This window comes from Chiroxiphia lanceolata, chromosome 4 (genome assembly GCF_009829145.1).
Source record: "Chiroxiphia lanceolata isolate bChiLan1 chromosome 4, bChiLan1.pri, whole genome shotgun sequence".
Lineage (NCBI taxonomy): Eukaryota > Metazoa > Chordata > Aves > Passeriformes > Pipridae > Chiroxiphia > Chiroxiphia lanceolata.
The window spans coordinates 61,502,409-61,526,539 of NC_045640.1; the positions used below are offsets into that span (position 1 = coordinate 61,502,409).

Genomic DNA, 24,131 nt, shown 5'->3' on the forward strand with positions numbered 1-24,131 from the left:
GGCTTGCAGTCCTCATCTGCCCGGACTTTTATACCTCTGGGATCACAGTTCTGTGAGGAATTGAGTACAATGGGTAAACACAAAAAATCCAGACTGAGGCTTCATGGAGCCAAGCTGGAAAACAGAAAAGAGCTAAGGGCAATCAGGAGTTGAATTGGGCTGGCACAAATGGTTTGCTGTGTGGGTTGGAAGAAGCCATAGAACCCGCCCTTTAAAAAAAAATTTAATAATCCATTGATATAATTTATTGCTATGACTAACAAAAAGCGGGCAGGATGAGTCTGTTTTCATCTGCTTGTACATTTTTTTTTACTTGGGTTTCAAATTTGGCCTCTATATGAAATCCGTTTTGCATTGTCTAAGAGCTGTCCCACACACGGGGTTGTTCTGGTGTCAGTCTTTAGATTTGGGTTGCTGTGCACGAAGTGGCTCCTGCACATCAGCAGTACTGACCTGGAGATGGCAGTGCTCATGATGGCTGCATGTAGCAGAAAGCAGGAGGGATGGGGGGGGGGGAACCTGAAAGCTGAGAAAACATACAACATTTTGATGTGCTGCTTTTCATGTAGCAGTTGATGGGAAGCTGTTTACAGTTTGGCAGACAGTGGTGTTTTCAGTGTCTGATCTATTGGCATCAGAAAAAGGACACATAATGTACGTTATTCATGCAAAAGGCCTATGCAGTTATTTTATGGTGACTTACTAAAGGTCTTCAAACCTGACTTGTATGCACTGTTACCTAGCAACATGTTATGAAGTCACTGGGGGAGCGAGATGTATGTGTAATATTGTATGTCCACATATTTGGATTAAAATGTGCTGCCAGTCACCAAGTTTGCTACACAAGAAGAGCAATGTCTCAAGGAAAGGAATTTCTTTTCTTCTGAGATTTATTTTGTTACATACGTTTACTGCATGCTTTCCTCCATACAGTGTGCATAAATTTAGAGGAGAAGTAATTCTCTTTTAGCAAGTTGGCTGCATTTTGACGGTTTGCTGTGCTGAACGAAGTTCCTTTGAGTGATTTCTTTATTACCACAGTCTTGTTAGGCCCATCACAGCTTCAATTATTTGCCCTACCTTTCCAATGATATAAATCTTTTGACATCTCAAATTGTATATGCCAATTGTAACAGCCAGCACAGATTTGTGAGACCAAATTATGTCAAAACAATCTAATTTTCTTCTCTGACAGGCCTTGTGGCTAAGAAAGAAGCAGTAGATAGATACACAGACTTTTAGAATTTGGCGTTTATTCATATTGAATATTGATGGTTTAAATGAATGTTTATTTTTGCTTGCCAATGCTTATTGCTCCTCTTCTTGGAGGGGGCCTGTTGGTTCTCATTTCTGTGCAGTTTCAGCCTCTGCTTTTTCCAAGTGTGTGACTCAGAGGAGCGCTTGTCTCCCTTCAGACCTGAGTTCCAGTTTCCAAAAGTTTAGCTGGCGCACCGAGGGTGAAAGACGGTACAAAATTGGTGTTTATTAAGTGTTGGGAATTTTAAAACTGAATCTTAATAAGCATGTGTATAATCTTGACTCTCAGTATTATTTCTGAGTGTGCAGTGCAACACCTCTCTAGTCTAGATGAAGTGGATGTCAGATGGTTGGAAAACAGTCATTGAAAGTATTCCGCAGTCAAAAGAGAAGAGTTGCAGTCAAAAGAGATCTGTGAAAAATGTGCAACTGTTCAACAAACAGGTGCACAAACACAAGACCAGGAACAACTGTCCAGGTAACAGTTCTGTGGGAAAGGAACAGGAGTTAACAGCATCATACTGGTGCTAAAAAGGGCATAATTGTACTGGAGTACAGTAGAGAAATAGCCTCAAAGAGGGGGGAAACAGTCCTGTTCTTCTCAGTCTTGCTGAAGTCCAAGGTTTTGGCACTATAACTTATAAAGAGTGCAGATAGATAGAAAGATTTAAAAGGATACAGTGGAAATGACTGGGAAGTTTAGAAAACATGTCCAACGAGGAGGGCTAAAAGGGAGTAGTCTGTGAAGCCCATAGAGAAGACTAAGGAGAATCACTAATGAGCCTTTAATGCATTAAAATGTTTGTCATAGGGAGAAGGAAATAATCTGTTGATGATTCATCATAGAACCATAGAATTATTTGGGTTAGAAAAGGCCTTAAAGATAACCTAGTCCCAACCCCTGTGCCATGGGGCAGGGACACCTCCCACCAGACCACATTTCTCAAAGCCTCAATGGGACCTTGAAAACTGCGAGGGATGGGGCATCCATAACTTCTCTGGGCAACCTGTTCCAGTGCCTCACCACCCTCACTGTAAAGAATTTCTTCTGTATATTGAACCTAAATTTCCCCTCTTTCAGTTTGAACCCGTTACTCCTTGTCCTGTCACTACAGTTCCTGATGAACAGTCCCTCTCTGGCTTCCCTGCAGACAGATGTAGGCAGATGATGTCTATCCACCCATATCCACCAATGCTTAGCCCTGTCATAGAAGGCCACCAAATTCATCAGGTGTTATTTTTCCCTTAGTTAAGCTATGTGGGTTTGTCACTTATCACCTCTTTATTTCCTATGTACCTTAGCACAGTTTCCAGGAGAATGGAAATTATTGTAATTAATCATAAAATCATCATTAAGAGGATTATATTGCTGTAAGTTTTAAGGTAGCATTAGGAAAGTCTCTCCACAGTTAAGCTATTTAAACCTCTGTGATAGTTTGGCTGGAGAGACTGAGGCATCTCTGCCACTGGACAAATTTAAAAACATGTTCAGAAAGGGTTAGGGGAGCTTTAGATTTAAAGAGGTTGAGAAATACTGGTGTGAGTGACCTTTTGAGACCCCTTCATCCCCAATTCTGTGCCATTGCTTGCCAGAAAGATATGTAATTACATGTTTTATGAAATAAGGCATAACACAAATCACCAAATGTAAACCTAAAAGTTAAAACAAATCTTGATTTCTTTTTTTCCAGATTCCGTTCTCCAGGTCCTAGTTTAAATTAGGAGAGGTTTTCAAATTCACAAGAAATTTAAAAGGGTTCTCTGAAATTTTATTTAAATTTGTTTGTAAAGGGAATTAGCAGATGACTGAACATATATACAGAGGAATATTTAAGTATGGGCATGTTTTTACCTTCAAATCTTCCCTCTCTTATTTCAGTTACCCAAGTACTTTGCAGTATCAGTGCTTTGCCAGAATGTTTTCTTCCCCCAGTCCATTAATTCCATATTGAAACTTTGTAACAGCATTCATATCTTATTTGAAGAGTATTTGCTTTTCCTGTTTCAAAGGTTTCAATGGCAGACATTATACAACCCATCTCTTTAAATACTGATGTCCTTCCACCCACTTTTAAGGCTTGGGGTTTTTTTGTAATAAAAAGGTGTCTTTCACAATGATCCAAATTACAATGGCCAGTGTACCCTAGTGGTGTTATTATTGTGCCTGTGTTATGTGCTGCAGTTACTTTTAACATTTGAAAATAAATGAATCCCAACAAAATGAATGGGATTCTTGCACTATTGCTCTCAAAGGGATTCTGTGTGGAAACAGTAATTGTAACACATACTTCACTGCTGGCCTCTCTCCCCCACCACTCTGTGTTAAACAAGTGTATTACTCTGGAAAGCATGTCTCTTCATCTTTTGAAGTGTTATCAAGTGGGCCCTGCTTCTGGCATTCTTTTTATGTTCCCCAAGTTACTCGCGTGGAAGAATTTTAAAAAAGAGAGGAGGAAGGAGCTAACATGCTGAGGGTTTGGGGCTGGCCACGTTAAACAAATGAGAAAACATGTTTCCTCCTGAAGTCATATCTGCTGTCACTGTCTTGTGAGAAGTCAAATCTTTATTTTGGAGAATCATGCCATCGTGGGATTTTGGTGACTGTCCAAAGTATTGGGACTTTGCATTCCTGTTTTATTAGCTGATTCCATTAATGGAATAATGAAAGAGTAAGACATCAGACAGCTAGACAGCTACATACAACGTATTAGTAGTTAAGCTAAGTAATCACTTGGATTATTTGTCCTGTTTGGCTCTTGAAAATTGCTGCATTCCTGAAAGGTAACACAAGTAATTTGAAATGTTTTAGCATTTGCCATTGACAGTACTGAACTGACTGGCTTGAACTCTTCAAAGAGGTCTTTTTAATAAAATAAAAGCATGTCCAATAAAATTGTCATAATTGATGTATTTGTGTTGCAAGTTCCAAAGAAAAGACTGCTGCCTATATTTAGGTTTCATAGTTTATGCCAGAATGTAAAATTTCAATTAGAATATGTAAGTGCCCAGGACTGGCAATTGTTGAGCCATGTCCTTAATTTAAAAATACTGTGAATTCCGTAAAGCTGCTGTCAATGCAAATACTCCTGATGTCATGAAGATCTCTCTTTGAAGTGTGTCTCCAGATTCACATTTGAGCAATTTCCATATAGACCTTTAATTAAAAATAAAATTGTGAAGGGGCAATAGCACAGCTACTTGCAACCTGGACAAATAAAAGCTTGTACTAAACTTTGCTACTGATATATCACCACCCTTATAATCTCTTTAGACTCTTACACTTGGAGTATAAGACTAGACTAGACTGATGGCTCTTTTGCTTCCCTGATTACACCATTACTCTGGGCAGAAGTCCGAGCTCATGAGCCTTTCTCTCACATCTATCCAAAATGGGAATTGAAAACACTGTTAGTTCAATTATCTCTGATTGTTTGTTTTGTTTTTTGTTTTCTTAAATAAATATCAAGGTCAGTCTCCTGGTGTTTCTCACCTCTGTTTCTGTTCCTTTGTAGAGAGAAGACATTTCCATATTGCAAGCAATTCTTTCCTATCAGCAGCAGATTTCCTTTTGCTCCTTTCACTGTCCTCCATCTCTTTTCTCCAGCTTTCCCAGAATTTTACCTATTCTGCTGCTGTTTTGATTTTTACCTGGAAAGGAGAAGATGGACTGGCAGAGATTACGTTGTTTAGCCTGTGGGACTTTAGCTGTATAACAGACATCTTGGGGCATGGAGGGGTGTGAGGTCCTACAGGTGCCTTAGCAATTTGCCCAACTCCTCCATTCCACTGGGATTAAAACACTGTGAAATTTGGAGGGCATGGTAGCAGCACTGGTCATTCTCCAATGCTGTGTCTCATTTTGCTTGACTCCAGCTCCTTAAATACAGAGCAGCTTTAGAGAAAATCAGGATAGTTAGCTGGCCTATTCTTGACCCCTGCTTACAGTTTTTAACATACTTAAGCAAGATGGTTTGGAAGATCTCATATTTTAAGTGCTCTCTGGAAGCCCAGGGGTGTCAAGTCACGGCATCCTTGTATTTATGATTGTCTATTCTGACATTCCACTGCATTGATAAAAAGAAACTTGGTAATGCTGAGCGCCCTTGAGTCATAAGTAGCTTTTAAATTGATAATACTCATCCTGTTCCTTATAGCCCTATAGGTTACTTTGTTTGGCTGAGGGCAGAGTAGAGGGCTTTAAAACTGAGGTGTAATTGATTTAGAATTCCCAGGAGGGTTAGGTAACATGAGGTGCTCTGGCACAGATTAATACTCCAGGGCAGAAGGTGGTAAAAAGAGCCCAGCTAGACTGGCCTGCTAGAACAGTATTTCTCCTTTTGGGCCACTTAGTGTATACAGCCTCTGTGTTTAATAAGTTGAGCATAATATATCAGCCTAATTGGATTTTAGTCTGGAGATTCTCTAACAGGTTCCAATTCCATAGATTTTTCTTGCAAAGCAATTCTTTCACCGGTGGCTGCTTCTGCAGTGTTTGTACCCCTTCTTCAGTTCTTGAATGTCATCAAATATGAGCCATAGTCTCCATGCAGAATTCCAATACCCACCTGCACATTTCAATTACTAGAAAGAAAACAGTAGATGACCCAAGTCATACCCTTTATTGACCACAGCTGCCTTCAGGATGATGCGATGCCCACTGTCGGGGAGCCGTGTCTTCCAAATATTGCAGAACTGATCTGTCAAAGGTCCTTGGTTTCTCTTAACTACCACAACTCACAACTTACCATCTGGAATGGAAGGCTTTTTGTCATTCAGATTCTCTAACTCCAGTAAGACCTGGATAAAACACTGCCCTTTCTTCCTCAGGTAGAAGTCATACCATGGTTCTCTTGCCATACTGGCTCTGAGGAAAATCTCAAGGAGACCAGTTCAATTTGCAGTACCTTTGGAATGTGTCCTCAGTTTCCCTTTTCCCTCAGCCATGACTGCCCTGCTCTCTCATCTCTGTGGCTGTAGTCAGGCATCACTGGTAAAATAACATGATGGTGCAGTGATGTACTGTTGCACACACATTTTCCTCACAGTTTCTTTTGATCCAGACTGTACAGATGCTTTACCTCATGGCCTCTATTGTGTGGCAGCATTTTTGTTGTGGATGCTGTTTTCTTTCTCGTGTTCTTCGCTCAGACAGATGGAATAGTGACCAACTCCGTGCTGATTGTGACTTGTAATACTGAGCTTGCAGTAATCAGCCCATTTTGCTCTTTCAATTATAAACATTTTGAGCATTTAGAAATCCTTGTAAGTGGACTGATGCAGTTAGCAGCTTCTATCAGAGTGTTTCAGATTAGTGGCAGATGCCCAAAGCTTTTCTTGTGGCATTTGGCAGTTTGAGGAAAGTGGTGTAACTTTCATCATCTACTTTTGCCAAATGGCTCAAATGATTCCAGTTGCCAGGAAGATAAAAATCAGCAGTCTGGAATATTCTTTGATCTATGTTTTTTCTGGATATGGAATGGAACAAATGGAGCATTATCAACCCTGCTTGAGAGACTGCTGCCTGTTGGTTGCATTTGCTGGGTGGGTTTGTTTTTTTAACTTGCTATGTATTTCAAAATTAAATTGCTGGGTTTTTTGGATTCGGTCTGCAGGCAACACATCCTTCATTCTGTTCTCATTGCTGTTCAGAATGAATGTAAATTAAATACAAGTTTAAGTATTTGTATGTGTATCCATTTTTGTATGTAGATAGAAAATACTGTTCCTTCTGGGGAGTAATAATTTTGTCATTCACATTACTTTATTAGTCTTCAACATAATCTTTTTAGTTCTTGTCTAGTTCTAATTTTTTTAAACATTCCTCAATCATGTTTTTTTTTAAAAAATCTGGTCATAGTAAACTTTTATTTCTCTTATTTGCAATGTTTTTTCTTACATCTGTTTAGTGTTTTGCCTAATATGACTAGTGGATGCATCATAGTTGCTATATCCCATGTGTTAGCAATTTTGTCTATAGTTGTGGATCCAAGATGGGAGAGAGGCAAGAGTGGTGGGGACTTTTGTTGCTTAGGGGCTTCTTTGGGTTTTTTTGTTTTGTGTGGTGTTTAGTTTTCCCTCTAGGTTTAATGTACGGATCTGATAGACTGGACAACATCCCCTTTCTTTACATGTCCTTCTATTTTAGGTTTCCCTTACGTTAGAACCTACTTTAGAACAAAAACCCTATTAATTGTAGCCATTGGGTTGAAACTGACTCAGTAGTTGTCTGATTTTGTTTTTATTTTCTGGGGGAAGAAAAAGAGGCTCAGTGATTTATCTACAATTAAAATGTTTAATCTACAATTAAAATGTTTGATTTTTTGAAAACATGGTCAATTCAAGGAATGTGCTGCTGGTTAATTAAAGAAATAGAACTTTCCTAATTTATTCATTCCCTCTTCTGTCCAAAACAGAGCAGCTAGAGTAGGCAGAATCAGGAACATAGGTAAGAACAATAGTCTGGGATTCTTTCCCCCTTCATGTAGCACTGCCAAATGCACATCTTCAGAGCTTCCTCTGGACTGTGGGACCCTGACCTTCTTCCGTATTTGTCATAGGTGACACACATAGGTGACAGAGTACATATCTCACCAAGAGCTCACTTAGATTGTCTGATGCCATGCTGGTAGACTTGTTTTCAACATAGTTGTATCCTTGTTATCCTGGGTGATGGCTCAGAAGTGTGAGGAAGCAGTGGCTTATAGCAACACGTGCTGTCAGAGTAGGAGAGCTCATGTATGGGGTAGGGAAAGGGAGACGTAGGAAAGGAGGGAAAGTTGGTGTTCAAGTCATTCTGGATGTGTCACTATCACTAAATTATTTAAACTCTGCTATGATCTACCTTGAAATTCTGGTTCTCTGAGCTATTAAAACTTGGCTTTGTCTTAGGAGGGTTTGAAGATGCTCTTTATGGATGGGATGGGATGAAGAGCATAGAGGCACCACTTTACACTTGTCCTTGAATTGGGTCAAGTTGGCTGCTGAGTTGTGGCGTGGTGATAAGAGAGTTTAATAAATGCTAATTTCTTCCAAAAGCACCCCTTTTGATCCTCCTTCTTGTGGCAGAATAATCCAGTAAGCATTTGCCACTGCACATTATACTGCTTGACTCTTGAAAAAAGTTCCTAGTTTAAGTCTGTGATTTTATGAGTTCTGTTACAGTGATTGTATTTGTGTGTGGATGTTTTTACATCGTTCTAAAGCTGTCTTATAATGGCCCATAGTGTATTGTTGTAAACTTACACTGATCTGCATATGTGAGATTAATATCACCTCTCTATTTTAAATGGTAAGAGAGTATTCTGACCTGGTCTATAGTACTTCCTCTACCTGGTTCATTTTCTGCCCTGGTTCATGGGCAGAGACAAGGCTGGATCCACAGGTTAATGATTGTTCTCACTGGGTTGTATTTATCTCCTCACTTGGAATTCTTTTATTTTCTGGGACAGTTCAGAATTCAAAATTTTTATTCCGAATTTAAATTCAAAAGATATTTTATTTTCCTCCACGTTCTCTGAAAGTTCAGGCAGAATGCTCCCTTATCAGGTGCACTCAGATCCTGGTGGAGGTATTTTTCGTATCAGTAGCAGCTGCAGTGGCATGATTTAAAAGTGAAGGAAAGCAGAAGGTAATTTGGCATAGAAGGTTTGGGTCTTTTTTTTGGTGACCATTCATCACCCAAGGTCAAACCCCAGAATAGACTGAGGCCTGGATAAAGAAGATAGATGAAATTTTTTTGTTAGTAGCTTAGTAAAGCTGAGATTGAATTGAGAGCTTTAACCTGTATTTTTATGGGTTAAAGCATGCTTTAATGGTTCATATTTCTGCTTTTGCTCTTTTTTTTTTTAAATAAGGGGGAAATGCAATTCTTAATACTGGTAAAAGTGCCTATAGGTCATGTTAAAAATTACACATATGAGGTAATTTAATTTCTGAAGCAGTGAATAGAACCAACGTGTATGTACATGTTGCTTATGTGTATGCTCTTTATACCATTTGCTTTAATCCTGTTCTTTGGTAATGGCTTGCCAGTCAACAAGAAAGAAGGAAAATCAAACAACTCTGCAATATAAACTGAAAAAATGTGTTGTGTTATAGGGTAATATAGTAGCTTTAAAAATTATTAAAAAAACCCCAAAAACAAAACCAAAAAACCAAACAAACACCAAAAAAAAAAAACTAAACTAAAAATGCAAACACCAGAAACCCACAAAAAATGGACTATGTGAAAATGAACAAAGCTTAAAGTAACAAATGTGAGTGTCTAGCTCTGATAAAGATGGGAATTGCACCTCATATTTTAGGGTTCAGGTCTCTGGGAAATGCTGAGCACTTCACAGTGGGATGCAGGAATTTAGGTTCTCTAGGAGTTCTCTTGGGGGAACTGCTGAGAAAGAGAATATCTGAGGAAATAAGCCAGAAGAGTCAGGAGACTGAGAGTAGGTAAGAAGTAGTGAAGTGGAGGAGAAACTAGACCAAGGACTTAAGCAGTTAAATGTTGCCAGGTTTTGCTGGGTTGAATTGATGTGTTAGTTCCTTGCCCCTTCAGTTGGATGTTATTATCCCTGTGATATGCCAGGCTTTCTCTGTCCATGTAATGGGTTTGTATAACAAACAGATCTCTGCATCAGGCAGTAATGCACATGGGCTTCTAATGCCCTGGTCCATCCCATACGAGGGGCAGCTGGGTACATCCTTCTTACATGGTCCAAGTGAGATTTGACAGAGATCATAGGCAAGAGACATGAGGATAGGCAGGGGATTGACATATGGAAGGAGGGAAATATGTAGGAGAGGTAGTAAGGTGAGTTATGAGAGAGCTTGCTTACAAAGATAACAAAATGGGGACAGTGCTCTATCTTTCATGTTTGTGGAGACAGAATTTTTGAGAGGTGGGAAAGATGTAAACTCATCAAAGTTTATGGCACTGAACATGTCATCTGGTGTGTTACTGGGAATTCAAAGTGATATTTTGATCGAGAAAAAGTCACTAAGAGACAGGGAAGAAGTGTCTCTTCATGGTTAAACATACAAAATTAAAAGAAGAGCTGCTGAAATTTAGTGCAATTTCTTTAGCCTTCTGCTTGTTTTGCGGTCTGCCTGTGAATTCATATTGCTTGGGCTTGGAAGTGTTGTTTAAGAGCTGGAATTGGTTTTATCTGTTCAGCCAAATGCAGTGCAAAGGATCTACTGTTGTTGAGGGCTACTGGAAAGACCCTTCAAGAACAACATTGCTCAGTGTGTAGATTTTAAACAGCCCCCAAGGTCTCTGTACCCTTCTCTGTGGAGCTGCTTACATGGAGTATTTGAATGGATTATTTTAAACTTACTTTCTTTCTTTCTATGCATATAGAACTTGAAACAGTGCAGAACTGTCTTCTGAAAATCCCTCTGCTCCCTTTTTTAACGTAACAACTTTTAGGACCTAAGAATTTACTATCTTGTCCCTTTTACTCCGCTCTTAAATTTTCTGTCTTTCTGCTCTTCATCTCTTGCCTCTTTTCTATGCTCTAAGAACTTAGTATATCATACCTATGGGCTTTGCCAAATTTACTTCACATAAGGTGAAATGATGTTTTAAATTTCCACCAAGCCTATAGAAGACCTACAAACCAGGGGACCAGGGAAGTGCTTTTAGGAGGAGAAGGGGCAAAAAAGTAAGACGAGTGGATGTTTTCATGAGCTTTGGTACATGCAGTTTTCGTGTTCCAGAACTGCCCCTTTGTACAAAAGGTGCAGAAGTTTGTTTGCCCCTTGAAGCATCTTTGAACAGTTTGACATGCCTGCTTCCAGTACCTGCTCTAGCACTTCTCAGGTTATGGTTTCTTCCTGTTACTAGCTGCTCCAGGATTATACATTACCTGAAGTCTCACTTCTTTCCTTCTCTTGACAGCTGCAAATCAAAAAGAGCCTTTGACTCCTAATTTTAAAGTGAAAGAGGAGCCTAAGGATGAGGAAACTGCAAGTTCAGCCGTGTCTCAGTCCAACTATGTGTTCAGCCAAGAATCTGAAGCCTCAGCTCCAAACATCCCTGAGGAGAAACTCAAGCCACAGGAAGCACAGGCAAATGTGATGAGGCAGGACATGTCAGTCAAGGCAGCGTCTGAGCTCCTCATGAAGCTCTCAGGTAGATATTTAATAATATTGAACTTCTTAACTATTTTTTTTCATGTGTGCTAACAGGGTTACCTTGCAAGGAGGTATGTTTAGCTTTAGTAGCAAGTCAAGGAACAGTTGAAAAGGCCCGTCTACACAGTTGCACTTACATAAAGCATGTTGGTCTGTCACCATAGTATCTAATTATCTCTGCTCTGTTTTTCAAATTAATGACTATGGAATAAGTCAAAAGAAATGATGCCTTAAAGCTTTCAGATGCTGTAATTTTTAAAAGTACCAAAACATGTTAATACCAATTTATTCACATGTGTCACTTCATTAACATTATAAGAGTGTGTGTCTGTACTGAACTGTACCTGACAGAGCTTTATAAAACATGACTTTTAAAGCCTTTTATTTCTTCTGACAATATCTTGTACTCAAAATGACAAGATACACTGTTAAAAAAATGATATAAACTGAGACAGCTTTCTGCATTTAGCGAGACCACTTGAACTTGCCTACACTGCCTTAGTGATACATCCTTCTGCCAGACAAGTAGACAGTGTGCATGTATACACACAGAGGTAATGTTAAAGCTGGAGGGAGTCAAATAATGTGTGTTCTGCTAATTATGCTTTATGCAGCTGTCAGAATCGAGGTTTAAATTTAAGGGAAAGTAAAAGGGTTGAATTATTGCTGCTGGAACAGGTTAAGTGAATGACAAAAAAGGCTTTGAACTTCTAACAGGTCAATGTTTAGGACCAAGACGTGACAGTCAGCCTGGCAGTTTGGGTTTGTACTTCCACACCTGAACTGGATCTGTTAGTTTTTAAGTCAGAATTCTCAAAAACTTATTATGCCAAAGTCATGCAAGAAGTGCAAGTGGAAATGCTTACAAGTTTAGTAACTTCTGAGATCCCTGTCAAACCTACCTGAAATTCTGTGTCTTGATTAGATCCTGTAAACATTGAATTTGGACTCAAATTTATATCTGAAAGACTCTGACTGACCAGGATCTCCCCAACAAAACATGTAATTAATTCACTCCTGTTCATACCTGCACACTTTAATTTGAAAAATTTGCATCATTGATTTGTAACCCTTTTGTATTAATGGTTCAAAAAATACTTTGCAAGTACAAGAGTTGATCAGAGCAGAAGTTTCCAGACTTTTCACAGACTCCCAAATAATAAACATTTGGTTATTGGTAAAGTTCACTGTTGCTGCTGGTAAATGGTTTGAGTGTGGTGTTTTGGTAACAAAACTTTACAGCTTAAGGAATGCTAACCTGTGACTCCATTTTGCTTGGTGCATATAAATTTAGGTAACTATTTTTATAAAGAAAGAGCTCTGTAACTTAACATTTTCTTGGGTACTTCAGAGACATAAAGGTTCTGGGTTGTGCATCTTGAATTCAGCATTTGGAGGCTGTGTTCAAATAGGTTTATTACTGACTATTATGTTAGAATATTTATGCCTTAAATATCTGTTTGTATGAGTGAAATCTTGCATGTATAAAATATTGATCAAGTCTTCAGTCCCTTCTGTTGGGACCTCCCAGACTTCAAAGGCTGTAGGAAGAAATACGCTGCTGTGACATTTCTCTTACAATCTCTTAGTGACTGAGCAGTTTTTGCTGGCAGTGGCCTTTTTGGTGAATCTATAGGTTAGAAGGTGAAGAATGACTAGGATTTACTGAGTCAGTGTTGCTGCAGTTGGTATTCCTGCATCAGCCAGTGGGTGGGGTTACACCAAGTTTATCCCATACAGGTTTTCAATTTCCACTGAATTACCCGAAATACTGAATTACCATATAAGGCAGAAACTATAAAGGAGGTAAATACTAAGATACAGTTTAATGTAGGACAAATATATGAAGAAAATCTAAAATGAATAACCACTTTTGTGTTTTGTTTTTTGGGGTTATTTAATCTTTATCTGGTTGAATACTCGCAGGTCACTGTTGACTTCTCACCTTATCTTAAGCAATTCTGCAGCCTGGTTTTGGTGATTTAAAACTTAATTAAGCCACTTCTTCACAGAATGCTTTTGTTTGGAAGGGACCTTAAAGACAGCTAAGATCATCCACTCCAACCCATTGACTGATCACCACCTTGTCAGCTGGACTATGGCACTAAGTGCCATGTCTGGTTGTTTTTTAAACACCTCCAGGGATGGTGACTCCACCTCCTTGGGCAGCCTGTTCCAATGCTTGACAACCCTATCCGTGAAGGAATTCTTCCCTGATGTACAACCTGAACCTCCCCTTTGTTATTTTCACTTTCTTCTGTGTAATACTAATTACAAAAACCTGCACCACATACAAAGTCAGCAAGGGATTTCCAGCATAATAGCATTTTGCTTTCTGCATTCCTGATGTATGTGCTGCTGTTATCCTCTGAGCAAGAGTATTGCTGATTGTTTCAGCCCCAGGGGAGCCTCTTGGGATTTAGGCATAGACCTTGCTCTCTCCTCCATGTAAAGAATATGCTGATTTATATTTTTCACTGGGAAATCTGTTTTCCCAAGCTGTGTTGCCAGCTCTTAGCTGTACAGTGTAGTGGAAGGGCTTTCTAGCTCTGGGTCCTAATTTTGTTTACTGGGTACTGTAAAATAGACTTCAAATCACCAGCACGTGTAATGGAGGGACTTGTCAGCCACTCAAAGTATTCTAAAGCTAGGAAAAGTTAGAAAAATAAACTTACTTTACTGTAGTAGAACATCAACAGAACATTTGTTAGTTGTCATTGTAGAAGTAGATGTAGAGAAACAAGAAAATCACACGCAGTTGTCTATTTTAGTTCTACTACACATGGCTCTCTCTTTCAAGCTAAAGGGCTTTTGGGACACTTACAGGCTTCTAGCAACACACAACCAGTGTTTAGGTTCAGGCCCTTACCTCACATATTACTTTGGTGTATATGCCCTTTTATACCATCTTTTTCTCTACCGTGTTCCAATTGGATTCAGGTCTTCTACCCCACAGTTCACAGGCTTGATACCTAATCACCTGATACCTACTCACACTTCTTCCAAAGGATTATCCAAGCTAAGAAGGCTAATGTCTCTTGAGCAGGTGTAGGCAGAACCCACTTCCGCCCAGATAGTCAGAACAAAACTTCCCAACAGCTAAACTACTTTATAAAGTAAATCAAATGCCCATTTGAAAGAAATGGTATTTGGGGATTAGCAGGCAAAGTTTGAGCCTCAGTGCTGACTTTCAACCTACATTTTACAGAAGAACATAAAATGACTACTAAATGATATCTATGAGTGTACAAAGGTGAGCTGTGAATTCTGTCTGTTACTAAGTCTTGACTGAGACTAGAGCCAATGGTAAACAAACAGATTTGAGGAGATAGTGGAGTGGGGCAAATTGCTCTCATCTCTGGAAGGGTGCCATCCCTGCAAGTTTTTGAATTCCTTATATTAAACATTGCATAAAATCAATTATAAGGAATGGAAGTAATATATTTCAGATACATCTGTTTTCTACATTCTTACCAGTTCTCTTTCATGGAAAAGCTAATTTATTTCTCAAAGTGTTTAATGAAGTGGTGTACCCAGTGATACCTGGTCAGTTTTATACACTCAGTCTTGTAAATTGAAAGGTAGGTTTAAGAGGAGACTGAAATTTAAAATAAATATTTGCATTTACGTGCCAGTGTTTGAGCCTAAAAGTTCATTTTCTGTTGAGTTATGCTGCTAATGTGTTTGGGGCATGTATTAGCTTTCAGAAGCATAGAGTGTTTTGCCTTCTTGTCCATAAATGAATGCATAGGTGGAAGTGTATAAAATAGATATTAGGAAGAAATTCTTTACAGAGAGGGTAGTCAGGCATTGGACTGGGCTGCCCAGGGAAGTGGTGGATTCACTGTCCCTGTAGGTTTTTAAGATGAGACTGGATGTGGCACTGAGTGCCATGGTCTAGTAACCACGGTGGTAGTGGATCAAGGGTTGGACTTGGTGATCTCAGAGGTCCCTTCCAACCTGGCTGATTCTATGATTCTGTGAAAATCTATTCCAGGTACTAGCACTTCATAAAGAGTATTTTACCCTGGTACCTTGAACTTGACATTAGGATGTCCCTGTCTTTCCTAGAATTTTGTCTGAATTACATTTGCCTTTAGTTCAGATGAATACATTTCACAAATAGGACATATTTTGCATTTCAGTAGTAACTCGGCTTGTTTTCCTCCTCTCTTTTTTCAGTTGGTCAGTTCCCCCTGTATTGCACATATCCTTGTTATCACTAGCAAATGCATGACCTTTGTGCTATTTAGGATTTTTTGTACTTCAGTCCTCAGGTCACACAGTGCTGCTTGTAGTAGACCAGTACCAACAATATGTCTTAATTTTGGGTTATCAACAGATGCAATTAGTGCATACTTCATGACCTCAGCACACAAAGTAAAATGTTGCCTACAATTGATTCCAAAAGCATTCTTGATCAACTCCATTTATTATCACCTAATTATATGACAGTTCCTCTTTCAGCACAACTGGTTATTACCAGGGGGGTGGGGAGTGTTTGCCTTTTTTTGATTAAACCATTATCTACTTGAAAGTGTTTATGCTGATTTCCTGTTTCATGCCTTGTAGTTAATTTTTTTGACACTATATCATATATTTAACTGAAATCACAGGGTTTAGAACTTCTATTTAAAAACAATAAGACAAAGAATGATAGTACAGTTCTATATAAGGTGAAGGCCAGAACACCTGAATGCCATGCCCATCCCAAAACACGACACGTGGTGTGTTGGGCCACAGTGAGTTGAAGGACTGTCTGAGAAGTATCTGTCAAAACAGCACAGAATTCCAGAGGAACTAAATAACAGTATGACTTTTAAAAGTCTGCTAACCAGGGAGCGCTATTAGAGACAGAGAAACTAACCTTGCTACATATTTCTTTTTCATAAATTTGGGGACTGTTCAGGGAAGTGCTCGTGTGGAGTTAGGCTGTTGTCTTTGGAGATGGCTGTCGTCGGTACCTCGGAAGAGTCTCTGCACCTGGATTGCAGGAGAGCTGTCAAGAGTGCTTTCATCCCTGCTTAGAAAGCCTTGATAATGGGCAGTGGAGAGAAAATACAGGGAAGTCTTTTGTTCCTTGGTCTCATTAGGAAGATCTGGGCAGCAGCAGGTGCTTCTGTAGAAGCCCAGAAAAGTAAGTGTGGAAGTGTGTGATTCAAAATAAGACTTTTTTTTTGACAGAACTAGAGAAATGGCAAACCATGGCAAGTCACATTACCGCATTAAATCCTGCTACTGGCTAAGTGGTTGCTGTTGGTTTTGGGAGGCTTTTTGTTGTGGGTTTGTTTTTGTTTGTTTTTTTTTAGCCAGCAGAAATGTGAAATTGATGGTGAATGGTCAGAGCAAAGCTGTGTTTTCACTACAGTATGGGCTAAGATACAAGTTTCTAGACAGTTAGATTTATTATTCAATGTGTTATGTTCCAGATTTTTTTTTTTCAAGATTTTGAAACCCTCCTGCCAGTGCTGTACCACGTGAAGTTTGTATCAGGCCACAGAATGTTCATTCAGTTTAACAGGCTTTTTCATGACATCTGTATAACATAATCCCAAAAGTATTCAACTAGTAATAGATTCTTACCTGTTGATGGGTTTTGCCATGTTCATGACAACATTGCTGTTTAAACCCAAAAGCAGGAAAACTGTGAAAAAATACTGCTCTTTCACAGGAAAAGTATAGGCTGGGAAGTATGGAAGTCTGCAAAGTCTAAATTGTTTTTTTTTTTAATCCTATAGGTCTTAAAAAATCCACAAAACAAGTATCACAGGAAAACAAGCATAACAAAGCTGAGCTTTTATTTCAGTACAGCTATACTGTGCTTTTAAGTTACTTCAATTCATCTTCCTTTTTTCCACGTCAAGGTAACCTTGACACTTAATGAAAACTATGTTAATTTAAAAGATTAGATAATTTGGAATAATAAGAAATCATTGTATCTGTGGTTCAAATGCACTTCTTTAGGTGTTCTAGATTTATTTTATTTTTTATTTTATTTTCTTTTTAGGAATTGTCACTAAGAAGTTTAAACACCCCACCCCCATCCCCCGTGTTTCACTTTATTACTATTCCTTGATGATGTTGAGCCAGATGGGAGTGGCCACAGAGCTATGAAAAGTGGGCCTGTGAGTTTTGTTCAGTGTCAGGTGATTGTGGAGGCACAGGGTTCGCAAAGGCCTCTTGAAGTCCCCCCTTGCCTTTGGAGAGTCAGCATGTAAAGACAGGATAACTGGAGCCAGGCTCCCTGCAAAGGTACAGCTTACTGCAGAATACTGGACTAGAGTTCTCTTGAGCTGTGAGACTGGGATATATTGGAACATGTTGTAAAATAACAATTCGCTGCACATGTCGACTTTTTATCAAATTCTTCTTGAACTGTTTTGAGGGGTCGGCCATGTTCTGCAAGTAAGGGTCTTGCACGTAAGCACCATAATTGTACCATTTAAATTGAAGAGCAGCAGATGTGTATCACGACTCTAATTAGTCTATTGCTTTAATTTGCTCCTTTTTTTTTCCTTGGCTTGTATTTCTGTGAAACAGCTTGTAGCTGCAAAATTCTGTAACATGGGAGTTCAGAGGTTCCACTTTAACAAATACAAGCCATTTTATGATTATTTTTTTAATGAAGGATCCTGTTACATTGATTCATTGACATTGTCTTATATAAAACAGCAGTTTGAAAAAAAAAAAATACTAGCAAAATAAAGCGTCAGGCACAGCGCCCTAGGGAACGTCAGATGTTACTTGTTGTGTCTCTGTAGCAGAACCTTCAGGGCTTGCCAACTGTTCCCTACCTCTGAGGTTTTATTTAAGCTGTTTTAGGGCATGTTTATTTCTAGCAAATCAGAACAATTAGCATAACAAAATGCCTGATTCTCCGTACTGAAAGCTTTTGAAGATGGTACAAGTTGACCCACTAGTTACCCCTGTCTGCTTCACTGTGGAAACTAGTACATGAGTCCAATTTATGAGACATATGGGAAAGGCTTTCTTTTCTAAGTTGATTCATAAAGTTGATTTGTAAAGCTCATAGGCATTTCAGCAAATGTGAGCAACTTAGAACTTTAGTTGCAGGATGAAGTTTTAAATAAAATGGTGAGGAGAAGCATGAATGATTTAGCAAGTATTCATTTGATTTCAACAAAGGAAAGTCATTGGACAGCTGTCGTATCAGCAAAAGCCATATTTACTTGCATGACTTGTGGGGGATTTTTCTGAAATCTGTGCACTTGCTTTAGACTTTCATCCCGAAGGGAAAAGCAGAGTGTCCTGCATTAGAAGAGCGTGTTCAGTGTGTCCTTTCTAGAAGAGCTGAGTGGTCACAGACTATCACAGAATGATCTGGGTTGGAAGGGACCTTTAAAGGTCATCAAGTTCAACCCCTAAGCAAAGGGCAGGGACATCTTCAACCATATCAGGTTGCTCAGAGTCCTGTCCAACCTGACCTTGAATGTCTCCAGGGATGGGGCATCTACCACCTCTCTGGGCAACCCATTCCCGTGTTTCATCAGTCATAATGTAAAAAATTTCTTCCTTATATCTAGTCTGAATCTACACTCTTTTAGTTTAAAAACATTACCCCTTTCCCGTTGCAGCAGGCCCTGCTAAACAGTCTGTCCTCATCTTTCTTACAAGCCCACTGTAAGTACTGAAAAGTTGCTATGAGGTCTCGCTGGAGCCTTCTCTTCTCCAGGGTAAACAACCCCAGCTCTCCCAGCCTGTCTTCACAGGAGAGGTGTTCCAGCCTTCTGACCAGGTCCATGTCTTTCCTGTGCAGAGAGACATGGAGGGAACTGAACCTGTTCAGTCAGGCAAAGGGGAACTAAAGGCTAATCTAATCACAACCTGCACCTACTTGAAGGAAACAGAAAAGCAGTGGAGTCAAATTCTTCTCCCTAGTGCAGATGGTAAAGAAAGGGGTGACAGCTGCCAGCTGCAGCTTGGAAAGTTCAGAGTGGACTAGAGAAAAATTTCTAGTGCTGCATTAGAAGTGTTACCCAAGGATGCTATAGCTTTCCCTTCCTTGGAGGTTTTGAAAGTTCAGCAAGATAAACCTGCAGCTGACCTAGTGCTGAAGGTTCATGAATTAATTTAGTTTAGAGGGGACTTCCAGGGTTCATCTAATCCAGACTTTTGCTCAAATCAGGTCCAACAAGAGCAGGCTGCCGAGGGTCTTACTGTTTTGAATGTGTTCAAGAATGGAGAACCCAACCTTTCTCAGCAATGTGGGCTGGTATTTCACTGTCCCAATAGTGATTTTTTTTTTCTTGTATATATAGACAGAATTCCCCATGTTCCAACTTGTCTGTCAATTCATACTATCACTGTGCACTTCTGAGAGAAGTCTGACTCTAGCTTCTCTGTACCTTCTCTTTATACCTTAGAGAGTTGTTGACAGCAGTAAATGTCCCCTTTAGTGTTGTTTTCTTAAGGCTGAACAAACCCAGTTCACTTAGCTGTTCTCTTCTTATGTCTTGCAGCAACCCTCTAATTCTCGGTGGCCTTCCACTGATCGTGCTCCAGGATATCAGTGTCTGTCCTGTACTGAGGACCCCCGAATTGGACACAGCACTCTAAATGCAGCCCCATAAGTGCAGAACAGAGGGCAAGAATCTCCTCCCTCTACCTGGTGGCTACAGATTTCTAATGTGGCCTGGAATATGGTTGGCCTTGGTTGCCACAAGGACACTTTGCTGACTTGTGCACACTTTGGGTTGGATGTGGTAGTCTGAACTCTGAGAGAAGTAGCTTTAATAAGCTCTTTCTAAAACTTGGCAGCTTCTGTCTTAGGCTGTACAGGGGTGTTGTCTAAGACTAAATTTCAGAGGTGCTCTTACTGCTGCACCTTATTGAGGTGACACTGTCAGGCCTTCAGGGGTGAATGCTGTACCCTGAACTTTTAGGTAGCACAAGTATTGCTCAATGTTTCTGTTGTGTTCGGCTTTTTTTTTTTTTTTGGTTAGCAGGTACCCCTACTTTGTGATTCCTTGCCCTTCCTCCTGGAACAAGCCTGTCCAGTACTCCATTTTCCATAGCTGATGTGGAAAATTGTCTCACTCAATGTGAATAGGATGAAGTTCATTAAGGCTTTTATAAATCAGCTGATTAAAAGTTATAGTGCTCTGTAAAGAAATAGCATCTCTGTGGCTTGATGAAAGCACATCCAAGCATAAAAGAACTTTCTCTTATTTTGTTAAGGTGCTTTTGTATTACAAAGTTAACAGCAGAAAAAGACATAGTGGGTGATTTAATTCATCTTTTGCCAGATGAACTGTCCCAGACTGCTGTACTGTTGTTTGGAGCTTCATCCAGGTTAGTTTTGAATGAGTAGCAGACTATGTTTAGAAGATCATGGTCTGGATACTCCAGAACTACTTGTGTCTTTATACCCCACTGATTTTTCCTAGAAATTACAAGTCTGTGCTATTATAAAAATTAGACATGAAGGAAAAAAAAAGGCTATCATGTACTAACTTTGTATTCTGATACATTGCAGATTATTTAACCTAGCTCATTTAGTATGTCTGCTATGAAAGTCAAAGATATCATGATGTTCTTTCTTTGAACCAGAAGACCTTTTGGTGTACCTGTCCTTCACTTGAAAAACTTTAGCTGCACTTTGACCATGTGAGATATCTATGTAAGGAAATAAGTGGTATCACGTTATTCCACACAGGAACAGTCTGTAGCACAGATTGGAACATAATCTTCAACAAGTTATAGTTTGACTGCCTGTATGGCGAGATGGGTATGGGCATAACCTTAATTACAGTCTTTACCAGCACAGAATCTAGCACAGTGGGGTTTTATGCCTGTGATTGCTGCTCGTGGGACAGACTGACTGTGTTTCCCTTTCATTAGCTCTTGTAAAATTATCAGAAACCCTCCTTCAATCTTCTCTGTGTGTGTTTGCTTTTGGGAATTGGAGTATGACAGAATTCACATTTGGCAGAGTCATTCTGTCCCATCAAAAGGGTACAGCTGGGAAGATAAAGGTCAAAGGAAATGATCAAATATGTAGATTTAGGGAGGGCCATGTGAATGCTCACTGATGATGAGGGAGAGAAGGTCACCGGTGTTGCTTGACTCTTGCCTTAGTTGGGGTCGTATCAGTTTGTCTGATACAAAAGCATTTGCAGTACAGGGAATTAAACTGTGTGGAACAGGAACAGAAATAGAAAGAATATTTTAAAAGCAGAGAGGACAGCAGAGGTCAGCTTACTCTGCACCTAAATTTGGCAGCTGGGTGCAGAGCTCAGTCTGTCAGACATCTGAGGAACTCATTTGTTTGCGGAGTTACCTGAGCTTTTGATTGACAGCGTTACCTGATGGGTTCCTTTGCTGTTCTGTGTTCACTTTCAATGCACAGCATGCTATTTTTACACTTTTGAACACAGATGCAATGTTCTGTGGTTTTGTAATAAGAGACTAATGGGAGCTTTAAATAAAATAAAGAAAAATAAAAAATCTGCTTAACAGTACAAAAAAAAAGGCATTATATGTTATTTCTACCTATAAAAATTTCTGAAGTCTGAAATGTGTCTGTGGATAGTAGATGGTAAAGATTTTTATCAATGTTTATGTGTTTCTTTTAAAGGTCAAGAAATGTCATAAGAAAAGATTGAAAGCACTTCATGTAAATTGTTCCTGGAACATACCCAAGTGGCTCTTATCTCCTGGCTTTTTTTTTTTTTTTAAGAGCTGTAGGAAGTAATAACACTTTTTCTCTACACCAGGAATTCAGGGAGAAGGATAAACCAGGGTAATGAAGAGGGACTTGGTGACACATATCAGTTTAATTTTAGATAGAATGCTTATGCCTTCATGATAAAGGGATTCTGTTCATCTATCACTAGAGAATAAAAGATGACACCAACTGGTTGACTAGCTTGAGGATGGTATTGGGGATAACCAAACTGTGTTTTGGTACCTCTGAGATTCATTGAAATATTGGGTAAGTGAAAACAAAAGGCCTGGTGGTGTTTGAAACTTTCACACTTAAATTAAGATCTGTGCAGCTAACACAGTCATATGTGAGTTAGAGAGGACAGGAAAAACGGAGCAGCAACAGATTAATTGATCAAGTGAAGTTAGTGGAAACCCACCCCCACCCTCCTTACTGACCTGAAGTCAGTAATGCTGCTTGTGTTTAGGCTTTTTCTTACAAACCAGTACTCTTTTTTTTTTCTTTTTAATATCAGAGCCTTCAAAGTAGTAAAATTTGACAGATGACAAGGAAACTTCCATTTGAGAAAACTCATTGTGCAGAGTGCCTCCCTCCCTCAGTGACCTGATGCTCTCGGGGTGGCCAGCCCCTGTCTGCACCAGTTAGCATGCTGGCCCATGGTCATAGAGCTGATCACATCTCCCCAGTCTGGACAAGGGCCAGACTGCTCTCACATACTAATCCACTCAGCATCCAAGCCCTCTGCTTCCCTGGCTCTGTGTGCTGCAGTGTATCTGTTCCTGCCCTCTACTGTGGCCTCTTTTCCTGGGTGCCTTTTCCTCCTGGCTCGGGAAGTTTGAGTAATTCAGACTTTCCCTTTCCTCCAGCTGTGGAGGCTACGTAAGTGACCATTAAGTGCTAATCATGGGTGAAAAGAAGGAGATTTTCCTGAAGGTTTTCACTATTTCAGCTAGTGCCAGAAGTATGTGTACATGTTTAGGCAAAATTAATAAATCCCATATACAATTTCATCGGAATGTTTCCTTATCTGAATGTGCCTCCTGGTATTTAATTGTGTTCATGCATTTATTTATTTTATTGGTTCTCCAGGCATATTACCTTTCTTAGGCTGCCTGTTTCTGGAGTTTCTGGTCAGCATCCAGCCAGCAGAGGCAACACATACTTGGACAGTTCTGCTATGGTACCAAGTGTCCTTTTAGGAGTGCTCTGAATGAAAATCATTAGAAAAAAAATAATCATCTTTCTCTGAAACTAAACTGAGAATAAATTCTGAGGGTTTTCATTGTCCCTTTTCACAACAGAAAGTCTGAATCAAAAGGGCCATATAGGTATTTGGGGTGTGGTAGACAAATTACCTTGGAGCCTTGATTTTGAGGTTTCAGAGCTTTTACTCTGAAGAAAAAATTATCACTGTCTTTGCAGCCAAACCAGAGCATTCAGCAACACCCAAGGAATCTCAAGTGTAGAAAGTGAACTGCAAATTGGCTTCTAGAATATGGTGTTGTTTGCTAGACTTGAGACACCGGAGAGGAAAGCAAGGAGGGGAGAATATGGACTTAGGAAAACTGGTCATTAAGGTTAATGGATCTTGTAATGTATGAGGGAATATCTATCAGACTTTAGAAAAACCTGAGCCCCAGAATACACCTCTTATCTTGAAAGCATATGCAGGTATAAGAAATAGGGTCTTCACATAGTTGTCTGGAATTTTCCGTAAAAGAGAAAGAGGGAGGAAAAGCAGCAGATTAAGTTTCCTCCTCCAATCCTGTCGCCATACCAATACTTCTGACTATCTGTGCTGGTACTTCTGCTGATAAAGAGTAATTTAGAGTTTGGAAGAGGTCTTCAGTGCCCACCTTAGGAGAGCTGGTGTGTAGTTGCAACTTCATTTATTAAATAGAAATGAAGCTTCGCGAACTGCTGTGTGATCACACAGTATTCATAGCAAGCGATACAACTCTCATGTTTACAAATATGCAACTGTTTTCTGCTCTCTAGTTTGAAAAATTATTTTCAAGAGATTGCTTCTATTTATAAGTGCCAGAAGAATACCGAGGCA

At 39.5% G+C, this 24,131-nt stretch overlaps 1 protein-coding gene across 2 annotated transcripts in view; it reads left to right on the plus strand.

The window, feature by feature from the left end:
• The window catches only part of ZNF827 (zinc finger protein 827), a 106,119-nt gene that overhangs the window by 43,365 nt on the left and 38,623 nt on the right, over positions 1-24,131 (plus strand). For both annotated transcript variants that reach the window (XM_032685749.1, XM_032685748.1), the window contains exon 5: positions 11,150-11,383. In XM_032685749.1, the coding sequence (XP_032541640.1) occupies positions 11,150-11,383 (234 nt within the window). The remainder of the gene's footprint in view (positions 1-11,149; positions 11,384-24,131) is intronic.